The sequence below is a fragment of the Caretta caretta genome, chromosome 1, assembly GCF_965140235.1.
Source record: "Caretta caretta isolate rCarCar2 chromosome 1, rCarCar1.hap1, whole genome shotgun sequence".
Classification (NCBI taxonomy): Eukaryota; Metazoa; Chordata; order Testudines; family Cheloniidae; genus Caretta; species Caretta caretta.
The window spans coordinates 222919763-222933252 of record NC_134206.1 but is presented as its reverse complement, the minus strand read 5'-3'; the positions used below and the strand labels follow the sequence as shown (position 1 = coordinate 222933252).

Below are 13490 nucleotides of genomic sequence, written 5' to 3'. Positions count from 1 at the left end.
AACAGGAAAAATACTTGATGAACTATCCCAGTCATGTATTGATCCAGAAGGCTGTCCTGTATGTATATTAGAAGGTGCCAGGATCCCCCATGGAAAGACAGTTGTTTTGAACAAAGATGATGATGAACATTGTCTATCATGGTAAGATACAGATTTTTATTCAACACGAATGTCTTTTATGGGGGCAGAAAATGAAATTCATATTCAATAGTTTTGAATATACTATTATGGGCCTGAATATGATGCCCTTTTTCATGCACAATAGAACCTGAAATTTTCAAACAAGACTAAGGGTATTAGGCCCCCAAATTCTATTGAAATTCAGTGGGAATGAGGTATCTAACTCCATAAGGTTGCTTTGAAAAACCTAGCCCTACTCCACAAGTGATCCTGTTGACTCCATTTTTGGAATAAGATACTATTCAATGTGAGTAAGGTATCAGAATTTGGCCCTATCTCGATACTTTAAAATCCTATATAAAGTTAAGGTTATGAATGTGTTATCTCTCTAGAATGCCACCAAGACAAGTAGGTGCTGGAAGGTTACGCTGTGTAATTGGAAAAGTAATTTCTCCAAGATTTACTGAAGGTATTCTAGGGCCCAGTCCTGTAAATACTTGCATCCAGGCTTAATGAAGTCAATGGGATCATGCATGGTACTGTAAGCACTATGCAGAATCAGGGCCTTACATTGCTTTGAGGGAGGAACTCACTATTTTCTGTCCTGTATAGTAGCAAGTTTGAATTTAGCTCTGTAGTATCGACTATTTTTGTGTCCTGTACTGTAGCATAAAAGTTTGAATTTAGCTCTGTAGTATCCATAATTTTGGCATTCTTCAGATACCCATCCCTTTGATGAATGGATACTTCCATTAGTCAGGCATAGTGCTGTAAATATGAGAAAGTTTTCCACCACGTAATTTGCCCACATTTAATAGAAGTGGATGTAGATCTGCAAAAACTATGGGCTCAGACTAAAACCCTAGATCCAACCCCCCTGAACATTTTGGAAGTTCAGACTGGGTCTGAACTTTGAATCTCTGGCCTGTCACTGGTAGTAACTAACTGATTTATAAGCCTCATGGAATTGGTTCTGTTATGTTGATTAATTAAGTAATGTATTTTCTTTTAACAGTATAAATTGCAAGCCCTGAATTCCATCAAAAGGTCAAAAATGCATCTACGTAAACCAGTTCCCTAATTTTCACAATACTTAATAATAATTTATCTTTAATGTTGATACGCTAACCACCACTCACATAAGGTTTTAGAACATTATGTAAACTTACCTCACTAGGGAAACATCTTTGCACGTAGCTGTCACCTAATTTAGATGCCTACACCATCTGTACAAACAATAGAAAATATTGTACAAAAATGAATTTTATAGCAAATATCCAAAGGAAATTGGAATCTCATTCACAAAATATTGCATTAGGATTAAAATAATAAATCATATATGTTACAATATGCTAAATGCCAAAGGGAGTTGTGTATTCTCCAATTAAGAAGCTAAAAGGAATGTGAAAGAACACAGCCTTGGGAGAACTTGAATTTGGATGTCACATTTAAAGTGCTGTTTTGCTCTGAAAAATGGCATCTTCTTACGTAATAGACTGGTCCCTGGTTGCTTTCATTAGTGAAGAAAATAAGTGTTTACTTCCCATCATTCTAGTTAACGCTGCAAAGCTGGCATGGCTCAGAGGGAAGAGGCTTCAATCGCTCCCTTCACATGCGTGTTCAACAGAATTGTTTACTAAGTTCCAAACAGTTATGCTTGTACAACCATACTGAAGACAGCAAAATTTCACAGGAGCCACTGAGGAAAGAATTTGGCCGGCCCAAGGAAGCTGGTGATGATGTGTGAGAAGGAAATAATTCAGCTTATCTCTCAGATCCCGAATTGGAATTTGAAGCTCTGACAGTTAGGAAAAAGCAAATCTTTTACTTATAAACTGTACACATTTGCTCACTGAAATCATTGAAAGATGACAAAGGCGGAACCACATGATTCAATTTTTAGAGCAAATTTTCAGAGCAAAACCATAATTTAAAGAGTATGGACCAGTTTCTGATCTCAGTTACACCAATGTAAATCCCAAGTAACTCCACTGAAGTTATGTTTTGTCCTTGATCCCACACACTATATACAGCTCTCATTGCCTGGAGTTGTGAGCTAGAAGAGTATCGCTGTTCTGTTTTAACAGTGGGAAAGAATGCCAGCAGTGTCTCTATAGTGCCATCTTACATACTGTTGTGATGGGAGCTCTAGAAATAACCTGAGAGAGGTTACAAAAGTATTTGAATCCAAAAAGTGCTTGGTTTCTGGTCCTGCTCTATTCTGAGGTTTGGCATACCTCTAATTTTTTCCAGACTGTTTTGTCCATCGCTATTATGAATGATCTGATTGGTTTTGGAGCACCCATTCAATTGCACCCTTTATAATGGAGATTATTGAGGACTCCTGCTCAGTGTATTCTGTGCATTATCAAATATCCCCCGTGCATCAGATTCAATGGGTAAAGAATTTTGAAAATACCATAGTTATAGCGTTTATAAATGTAAAACCAAACCAAGAACCTCCCAGCTGCCCAGATTCTTCAGAAAATCCTGAATTTTCTCCATCTTTTCTAGTGTCTCTTGTATTTCTGGAGGGACAAATGCCATTTCACACATTTTCCCTACTCTGTGTCTCCTACTGTCGAGTAGACTTGGAAAAATGCATTGAGTGGTGATCCACTAGCCTGTGCTTGGGCTCAGGTGTGCTCCTTCCTCAGTTAGGCAGAGTGAAGAGCACAGAGCAGATGGATTTGGCAATGTCGGAGCTGCTGAAGTCATGCTAAGGGAGCACAAGCAATCTCCTGCAAGGCTGTAGATACAGGGGGAGCGGTAGTAGGTGGGAAAACGTATGGGAGAGAGAGGAGTAAGGGAGAAATGGAGGCCCATACAGAAAGTGGCAAAAAGGATGGGAACATGCAGAGGAGGCAAAAGTGGGAACGTGCCAATGGGTATGAGTGGAGGGAAAGATCTGGAAGGGAAGAGGAGTAAGGAAAGAGAGGGGAGCTCCTACTTTTTTTGAGAGAAGGGAAGAGGAAAGGGACAGAAAGAGAGAAGAAAAGCACTAGAAGAATTTTAGTACAGGGAAGAGGAGAAAAACAAGGTAAAATAAAAATACAGGAGTAAAATACACATGGCAAAAGCTAAAGTCAAGATAATAAGAAAAAGGCAATGTGTGTGAGAGTGAAATAAGTTAAGAGTAATAATAAGATGATCTAAAAACACAGGAAGGGGAGCAAAGGGATCCAGGTGAATTTAATCGATTTCATAATGCCAATGGCAAAAGGCCATTAGAAGTGGATAGTTTTCTATGTATGAAACTTCAGTTTAAGATTTCAGGTTTGAATGAGCCCATGACACGAGGCACTGCCCAGAGCGGCTTGGTCTTCACTCTGGAAAAAAAGGTGTGTTCTTAATTCGAGTTAGCTAACTTGAGTGAACTAACTCGAGGTATAATCCTCGTGAAGACAAGGCAGTGTGTAGTTTTCACATGAGTTAGCAGATCAAGGTAAACCCTTGACTCCCTCAAAGTCTTTAACTCAACATGCTTATGCCTGTCAAATTACAAACTGCCTTATCTTCACGAGGATTTTACCTCTAGTTAGTTCACTCAAGTTAAATAACTCAAGTTAAGAAGAAACCTTTTTTCCTAGTGAAGATGCAACCAGGGTGTGCGACCGAAATCTACTGGCCGTGTTCATCAGAAGTGGTGCCTACAAATCCCAGTGGCTTCTATGTAGCCCAGCACTTGGTGTCATGTTTCCATGATATGATGCATGTTCACCCAAAGACAGCTGGGGAAAAGACATTTATCTAATAAACTTAGTACTTTTTACATGCTTCCTGCATGTATACATTAGTGTATTTCCATAAGTAATGATTCCATTACTGGGTGTCCCAGGATTGCTGCAGGAATAAGGAGATTTTCCCACTATGCACAATTTGCCAGGTAGCACCGTTGGTGGCAGTTTTCTTTCCTCTGAAGCAACAATCATAGAGTACCGAACAAGGTAGGATATGGAAATTGATACTCCATTGATCCAATCCGGCATGGCAAATTATATGTTCCTGCTGAATCGTTTGTTTACTCATTTCTATATAAGATATAACTGTATTCAATCAGGGGTGGTGTATTGTTATCAAAGTTCATTTTATCATTAGTTTTTTGGTGGTTCTTGCAGTCACTGTGAAGGAAAGAACTTAACATGTAGTGCCTGTGAGTCAAAAGAGAAAGAGGAAGAAATCATTACATCAACGCCTGCTTCTACAGAAGAAACAGATATAGACACAGGGACACGTGTATACTCCTGCAGCAAAATGATGGACCTGGCCTTTCTGATGGATGGCTCCAACAAACTCTCAGAAAAGGACTTTGAACTGTTAAAAGCTTTCATAATTAGCATGATGAAAAAACTCCACATCTCCCAAAAGAAAATCCGAGTGTCAATTTTGGAATACCGCACTGGCTCCAACATCTATCTTGGTCTCAAAGATATTAAAACACAATCTCAGATGAGGAAAATTGTCCAAAACATAAAATACACTGGTGGAGAAGTTGCCTCTGCCACTGAAGTGCTTAAATATATTGTTTTCCATGTGTTTGGAAAGGCACCAAGGACAAATGCTGCCAGAATTGCTCTGTTGTTGACAGCGAGCAAGTCTCCAGGAAATATTCAGCGCATCCTCCCTCTTTTGAAAAAGAAGAAAGTCACAGTAATACCAGTAGGCATTGGACCATCTATTAGTATGGAGCAAATCAAGCTAATTGAAAGGCAGTGGCCAGAAAACAAGGCCTTCATAATGAACAACGTACAGGAGTTAATGGAAAACAGGGATGAAATAATCAATTACCTGTGTGATCTTGTGCCTGAAGAAAGTGATGTGTTAACAACTACCACCCAAAAACCTACTACAACCCCACCCCGGGCAGCTAAAGTGACGGTACCCTATCATGGCTGGGAGTTCACGAGATTAGCTACGACACCATTGCCACGTAAAGCGGTTTCCAAAGTGCTTGATATAGCTTTTGTTGTTGAAGGGTCTGAAAAAGTAGGAGAGGAGAACTTCAATATAATCAAGGAGTTCATTGCAAAAGTTATCAGAGAAATGGACATAGGAGAAGAAACCATTCATATTACTATCATACAGTACTCGTACACTGTCACTGTTGAGTACTCCTTCACTGAAGCACAGTCAAAGCAAGACATTATTGAGGTGGTGAGGAAGATACAGTACCAAGGAGGGAATGCCACCAACACTGGAAATGCCCTCAGCTATGTCTCTGAACACACATTTACCACAGACAATGGAGGCAGGGGACAAGTGCCACGCTTAGTGTACATGGTGACTGCAAACCCTGCCACTGATGTCATCTCAAGTGTTGCGGGGGACATAAATGTGATCCCTATAGGTATTACCCCCAACGTGAACATTCAAGAGCTTGAGAAGATCAGTCAACGGCACACCCCAATAATCATAGAGGGTTATAAAAGACTTATTCGAGAAGCACCTGACTTAGTGTTGAAAACGTGCTGCTCAAATAAATCCAGCATGGCCCCAGCAACTTCAGGTAAAGTTGGATATATTTTCTATGTATTTTCATTCTCTATTTCTCATCAGGCTTTCTCTGGAATCAGAGATGGATTGTGCTTTGCATGTTGCTGTCCAAGTTGATTGGAGTGGGGGTGGAAGGTGAACTTAGGGTCATAGAAATGTAAGACTGGAAGGGACCTTGAGAAGTTATCAAGTCCAGCCCCCTGTGCTGAGGCAGGACCAAGTAAACCTAGATCATCCCTGAGAGATGTTTGTCCAACCTGTTTTTAAAAACTTCCAGTGATGGGGATTCCACAACCTTCCTTGGAAGCCTATTCCAGAGCTTAACTATCCTGATAGTTAGAAAGTTTTTCCTAATATTTAACCTAAATCTCCCTTGCTGCAGATTAGGCCCATTGCTTCTTTTCCTACCTTCTGTGGACATGGAGAACAAATTACCATTGTCCTCTTTATAACAGCCCTTTACTATTTGAAGACTGTTAATAGGTCCCTCCTCAGTCTTTTGTTTCTAAATGTGCCCAGTTTTTTTAACCTTTCCTTATAAGTCAGGTTTTCTGAACCTTTTATCACTTTTGTTGCTGTCCTCGGGACTCTCTCCAATTTCTCCATATTTTTCCTAAAGTGTGGTGTCCAGAATTGGACACAGAACTCCAGCTGAAGCCTCACCAGTGCAAAATACAGCAAGACAATTTGCTCCTGTGTCTTACATAGAGTGCTTCTGTTAATACATCCCAGAATTATATTAGTCTTTTTTGCAACTGCATCACATTGGTGGCTTATATTCAATTTGTGATCCATTATAACCCTCAGATCCTTTTCAGCAGTACCACTACCTAGCCCGTTGTTCTCCATTTTTAGTTGTGTATTTGATTTTTTTCCTTGCTAATTAAAGTGCTTTGTCCTTGTCTTTGTTGAATTTCATCTTGTTGAATTCAGACCAATTCTCAAATTTGTCAAGGTCAATTCAGAATTCTAATTCTGTCCTCAAAAGTGCTTGCAATGTCACCTGCTTGGTTTTATCCACAAATTATAGAACCATACTCTCCACTCTATTATTCAAGTCATTAATGAAAATATTGAATTGTGCCAGACCTAGGACTGACCCCTACGGGACTGCACTAGATATGTCCTTCCCAATTTGACAGTAAACTGTTGTTGAATATGGTCTTTCAACCAGTTGTGCACTCACCTTATAGTAAATTCATCTAGATCACATGGTTGCTTATGAGAAGTCACGTGGGACTGTCAAAAGCCTTACTAAAATCAAGATACATCACATCTAATGCTTCTTCTTATCCAGTCAGCCAGTAATCCTGCCAAAGAAGGAAATTAGGTTGGTTTGGCATGATTTGTCCTTGACAGATGCATGCTGGTTATTCCTTTTAACCCGATGGCACTGGAGGTGCTTACAAATTGATTGTTAATAATTTGGTCCAGTATCTTTCTGGGTATCAAAGTTAGGCTGACTGGTCTAAAATTTCTCAGGTCCTCTTTGTTCCTCTTTTAAAGAGAGGTATTACGTTTGTCCTTCTGTAGTCCTCTGGGACCTCATCTGTCCTTCAGGAGTTCTCAAAGATAAGTGTTAATAGTTCTGAGATTGCTTCAACTAGTTCCTTAAGTACCCTCGGAGGAATATCATCAGGCTCTGCTGACTTGAATATATCTCACTTATCTAAATATTCTTTAACCTATTCTTTCCATATATTGGCTTGCATTCTTTCACCCTTTTTGTTAATATTAATTGTGTTGTGTATCTGGTCAACATTTTAGTGAAGACTGAAGCAAATAGGCATTAAACCCTTCAGTCTTCCTGATGTCATCAGTTATTATCTCTCCTTTCCCATTAAGTACAGGATCTACACTTTCCTTCATCCTTCTCTTGCTCTGAATATATTTTAAGAAACTCTTCTGGTTATCTTTTAAGTCCCTTGCTAAGTGTAATTCATTTTGTACCTTAGCCTTTCTGATTTTTTCCCTTCATGCTTGTGCTGTTCTTTTGTATACCTCCTTAGTAATTTGTCCATGTTTTGACATTTTATGGGATTCCTTTTTGATTTTCAGGTAATTAAAAAACAGCTGATGGAGCCATATTGTTTTCCTCTGCCTGCCCATCAGTGGTTAAAATCACTTCCTCCCTCTGCTTCTAGAGGTTTGATTATTTCACTGTGAAACTTCTGTGAATCATAGAAATGTAGGGCTAGAAGGGACCTCAAGAGTTCATCTACTTCATCCCCCACTGGGGAAGGGTTAAATGTACCTAGACCATCCCTCATAGGTTACCTGTTGCTAAAAGTCCCCGGTGATAGGGATTCCACAGTCTCCCTCGGTAACTTGTTACAGTACTTAACTATCCTTATAGCTAAAATTTTTTCCTAGTATTTAACTTAAATCTCTTGTGCTGCAAACTAAGCCAATTTCTACTTCTCCTACCCCTAGTGGACATGGAGAACAATTGATCTCTGTCCTCTTTACAATAACCTTTTAAATATTTGAAGACTCTTACCATGTTCCCCCTCAGCCTTTTCTTCTCGAGACAAAACATGCCCAGTTCTTTCAACCCTTCTTCATAGGTCAGATTTTCTAAACCTCTTATCATTTTTATAGTTGTCCTCTGGACTGTCTCTAGTTTGTCCACATCTCTTCTGAAAGTGTGGTGCTCAAAAATGGACATGGCGTATAAGCAGAGGCCTCACTACTGCCAAGTAAAGCAAAACCTCAAAGTTTTGTTGGGTTTAGGAATGATCGTGAGATGTTCTACTTGGAGACCGGGGGGCAAAGCTCTCATGTTGAAAATACAGCTTAGTATGTTCTGACATAGAGGCAGTTACTGCTTGTAACAACAGAACACCGCCCTGCTGTTTTCCCAAACTCCAGTTGTCTACTTTCCTTTTCCTGCCATCTTCCTTTCCTTATTCAGCAGATCTTATCTAAGAAGCCTTTTTATATTCTTTTCAGGACTTTGCAGCAGACCAATGGATATCATGTTTCTTCTGGATGGAAGTTCCAATGTTGGAGCATCAGAGTTTGAGGAAATGAAAAGTTTTGTAAAAGCATTTATTGGAAACTATGGCATCAGTAAGTAAACAGCGCTTTAACTCTAACACTTAGTTTTCTTTTACCCTTGCTTTGTTTGTGTAAGGGCCATGACAGTATTGACCCTGATACTTTACACATACACCCTGGTTTTAAAAAAAAGTGTGTTGAAGCTTAAATTTCCATGTGTGAGTGATCTCCTGGATTTCAGTTGGCTCCCATTCTAGTGATAGTGTCCAAGGAGGATGAGGAACATCCTGGTGTCAGTTGAAATTTAAGCTGTTTCTTTTGTCAAGATACAGGAAGTGGTGCACTGGGGTCCAGTACTGGTGGGTCAGAATCATATCCATCCTGGCTGATAACTAGTGGGAATGTCCTGACTACATTCTTGAGGGGGATAGTATCTTGTTTCAAGAGGGCAAGTGTCAGGAACCCACAGGTCTCAAACCTGGGTCTGCAGGGTTCCCAGGCAACTGTTGCTGCCTTATTCCCATCCAGCAGCTTACTACTAATCAATCAAGTGGAGAGACCAGGAAACCTGAAGCTACAACAGGGCTGCCTCCCTGGGCCCTAAGTGGAGGAGCGGCAGGACCTGTGATTGGTCAGAGTTTCCTATTTAAACCCAAGAGAGGCACAGGCAGTTGTCTGCACAGCTGGCCTCTAGCTGGCTGCTATATTGGACCCTACCTTGCCTGAGTCCTGAAGCTGGCTTCCTTGCCATGCTTCTGGTTCCTGCTTTCCTGACCTGTTTCTGGTTCCCGATCCTTGACCATGGTCTCCAACTCTGGCTTGAGCCTTTAGCATGGCTCCTGACTCTGACTCCAGCCACTAGACATGCTGCTTATGTCCCAATCCTGACAGCATGATTCCCTCCCATGCTTAGGTGCATGGATCTATTGCTTGAAAAGTCTGGTCTTGATGTGAACATCTTGGCTAAATACCACAAGTCTTTTTAATCTCACATGGAATCATGGCACAGGAGAGAATGGGACCCAAACGACACCTCCCATAAGGTAAAATGCTGTTAGGGAAATGCAGTTTGAACTGGTTCAAACAAAACATTTCAGGTTGGTTCAGCAAAACAAAATATTCCTGTGTGGGTCAAACTGACACAATAAAATATTTAATTTAAATTTTATTTATGGAAAATTGATTTTTTTTTATCAACACTGAGATTCTTTTTCCCTGTGGAAAACTTCAGTTTTCTGGAAACTGCATTTTCCTTCAGAAAATCATTCTGATGGAAAATTTCCAACCAGCTCAACCTAATATAAAGTGTGACTTCAGATTTATTTTTAAATTGTTTAGCTGGATTGTCTTTTATTTATATAATTTGTCTTCTGCTTTCTGCTTCAGACAATACCTTAACTCAAGTGTCGGTTCTCCAGTATGCAAGGGCAAACACTCTAGAAATTTCATGGAACATGCCACAAGAGAGTGAAAATCTTCTAAATAGGGTGAGCTCAATTCAGCAAAGAGAGCAGGGTCCCAGCAAACTAGGTAAGTGATTGTGTGGATGTGTGTGTGTGTGTGTGTGTGTGTGTGGGGACAACGTTAAATGTAGGTTGATCCTAAACACTATCTTGGACATTAGTGATACAAGATGGTTATGTAATATCTGTTGTTGGACCAACTTCTGACCTGACGAAGAGCTCTGTGTAAGCTTGAAAGCGTGTGTCTCTCGCCAGTGGAAGTTGGTCCAATAAAAGATTATCTCACCCAGCTTCTCTTTCTATTATCCTGGGACTGACACAGCTACAACAACACTGAGTACTATCTTGGACAGATGGTTCTGTGCTAGTGTGATGCACTAGGAATATATTCTTTCATAATTCATTCACGTTATATATTGATTTATGGGCAAAGAGTTTCAGTTTACTCTAAAACGTGTCTGTCTAAGAGTTGCGAAGGTCATAGTGTACCATGCTTTATACTGGAAAGGAGATGATGACTTTCTTTATTCCTTATAATATTTCTCAATATTCATGTGTTATGTATCTCTCAGGCAAGTGAAGGAAAATGGTAATTTAGGATTTAGATCATCACTAATTCATCAGCTTCATTCACTTCCACAAAACTGTACCCAGAAACACATCTATGTTAGTCCTAATATTCCTGGGTAACCCAAATTCCCCTATGGTCCTGGGAAGACTCTGTGTGTGTGTGTAAGCTTTCCAGTTGTAGGTTCAACAAATGCAAATTATATATATACAATATATCAGGTCTTTGACCAAATACTCTGAGAATTTCATTCTTCTGGACTGGAACCACATTCTGTCTGGCAGCCATCGAGCATCAGGGTCCTATAAGAGCAGAGAAGTGTACAGATTTTAGGGTCTTTGGCCTACTTCATCCTGTAAAGAGTTATTGCTATAGAAAAGTGAGAAATAAAACCTGACCTCCATAGTTCGCAGGAGGATTGGCTATGATTGCTTTCTCAGCCTGGAGAAATAAAAATACCAGATGGCTGATGAGACTTCTACAAGCTCTTTGTGAGAGAAATTGTTACATTCAGATAGATAACTTTCATGAAGTCTCCTATGTAATGTATAGCAAGCTACAGAGACTAGCAGGATAAGCAACGAAAACATGGTCCTGTCCTGGGGAGAGGAGATGGACTGGGAGATGCATTATGCAGTTGCCAGTGAGTTGTTTGTTTCTCATTGGAAGGCACTCAGATACCACAGTGAGGGAGATGGTCTGAGACCCTGAATGGAATAGAAATCACTCCTCCCAAGTAAGTAAAGGAGGAGCAAGTAAAGGAGGAGTAAAGACACTGTGGTCTTGATCCTGCACCCCAGAACATTTAATAAGCATCTGTGAGTCAGGCTGGTGGAATAGAAGGCTCAATGCTCTTGGGAAATGCATGAGCACTCAGCTCTGTCTACCAGTGTTCAGGCTTCTGGAAACATCCAGGCTGCCTAAAAGATTTGGATGCCCCAAATTTGGGTGTTAAAATCCATTAGGTGGCTTTGAAAAGCTCATCTTTCATTCGTCCTGGGCATGCTCAAGGGTTTAATACACCAACCAGCATTGTCGCTATAATACCAGCATTGCTGCTTCTCATTTGCATAGTCTCTCCCATACTGAAAACATGATCCTGTGCAATTCTTACGCTGCCCATTCCATTGTGAGTAGTCCCTTTACAGTCAGTGGGGCTGTTTCACGCCAGGAACAGCTCCAGGATTGATTCCTATGGTAAAACTCTCTTTGCTTAGTTCCAGGTAGCTTGTTTGCTGACGCTCAGGGTGTGAACTACATGCATGATAACTCTTTAGTGTTCCTACACTAATTGTGTGTTCCTCATTTTCTGCGTGCCTGACTTCAGACCTTGGGGTCTGCTTTTCAGAGATGTTGGGCACTGTCTGCTGCAATGCGACCTGTGCTTTGAATGTATAAAGTGCTGTCTAATGCTAAGTACTCTGAAAAATCAGGTCCTAGATGTGTCAGATTGAGCACTCCAAATTAGTGGAAATGTTTGACATTAATCTCTCTGTACCTCAGCTCTCGATTTGTAAAACCAAGATAATGCTTCCTCTCCTCACAGTGGTGTTGTGAAGATAAATGAATATTTGTGAAGCACTCCGGTATTCGTGATGAGCACCATAGGAATGCCTGTGAGGAAATGACCAATTCTGTGTCCGGTGTAGGGTTTGAACACTGTGTAGTAAATGAGGCCTCAGGCTACACATTTAACAATAAGGAGAAAACAAAAAACTGAATTGCTGGTCACCAAGTGAGCACCATCCATCCATCCTGTGCACCATCCATCCTGTGGGGAAAAACTAGTATGTGATCATGGAATTAAAGACCGTGTCATAATGCATACACACAAGGGGGCCAAATTAGGGTTGCACAGGCAGCCTTAATTCTGGTATTCCCTATCATCTGTTGCTTGACTTTGCAATCTTAATAATGTTCTTTTAAAGGAGTTTTTTGTGTCTGTAATATTCTTATTTCAGAGTTGTCAAGGACACCAACAAGGCTTAATTTGTGCCAGGGCTGAGCCCCGGCATCTCTAGGCTTGGCAGTTCATAGCCCTGGCACCTCTGAGCTTGCTGCATCAGTGATGAATGTAAAAAAAATTACTTGAGCCCCAGCACCTAATTGCTTGAGCCCTGGCACCTCTTTCATTACAGAGCATGAACACCAAAGACTTCCTGTGTGTGATCTAGAGCAAAATCCCTTACTCTCTCTGTGCCTTGGGTTTCCATGTGGATAAAAGCACTTTCTTAGCTTGCAGGGGTGTTGTGAGGATAAACTTGTTTTGAGGTGTGCAGGTACGATGATGATGGGATCTATCTTACAGCTGGCTGATATTAACTTAGCTTCAATTGGTAATGGCTTGTCTACACGTGAGTTATTTCAAAATAGCTAGGAGACTGGAAGTGGATTAAGCTAAACAAGAGAAGGGCACTCTTAGGTTGTCTCTGTGTGACAGTGGCATATCTGTAGTGCTAAAGCTGTGATGCCATAGTGTAGATGCTTCCTATGTTGACAGAAGGATTTTTTTTTGTCAGTTTAGTTAATCCACCTCTCCCAGAGGCGGTAGCTAGGTCGATTCCTTCCACTGACCTAGCCGTATCTACACCAGGGGTTTTGACGACCTAATTATGGTGGTCAGGGTGCAAAATTTTGCAGTCTTGAGCGGCGTGATTAGGTTGACTTAAGTTTTAGGTGTAGACCAGGCCTTGTTCTGCACTAAGTGTGTCCCGGCATGGAGTTATTCTGGAATAGATGTTACATTTTAAACTCACAACCTCCTTTATTCCAGAAAGAAAAGGAGGACTTGTGGCACCTTAGAGACTAACCAATTTATTTGAGCATAAGCTTTTGTGAGCTACAGC

The 13490-nt window shown here is 40.6% G+C and overlaps 1 protein-coding gene across 1 annotated transcript in view; it reads left to right on the top strand.

Moving 5' to 3' along the window:
• Positions 1-13490, top strand: part of VWF (von Willebrand factor) — a 234618-nt gene that overhangs the window by 114011 nt on the left and 107117 nt on the right. The window contains exons 27-30 of the mRNA XM_048823921.2: positions 6-141; positions 4239-5626; positions 8566-8685; positions 10000-10143. Of these exons, the coding sequence (XP_048679878.2) occupies positions 6-141; positions 4239-5626; positions 8566-8685; positions 10000-10143 (1788 nt within the window). The remainder of the gene's footprint in view (positions 1-5; positions 142-4238; positions 5627-8565; positions 8686-9999; positions 10144-13490) is intronic.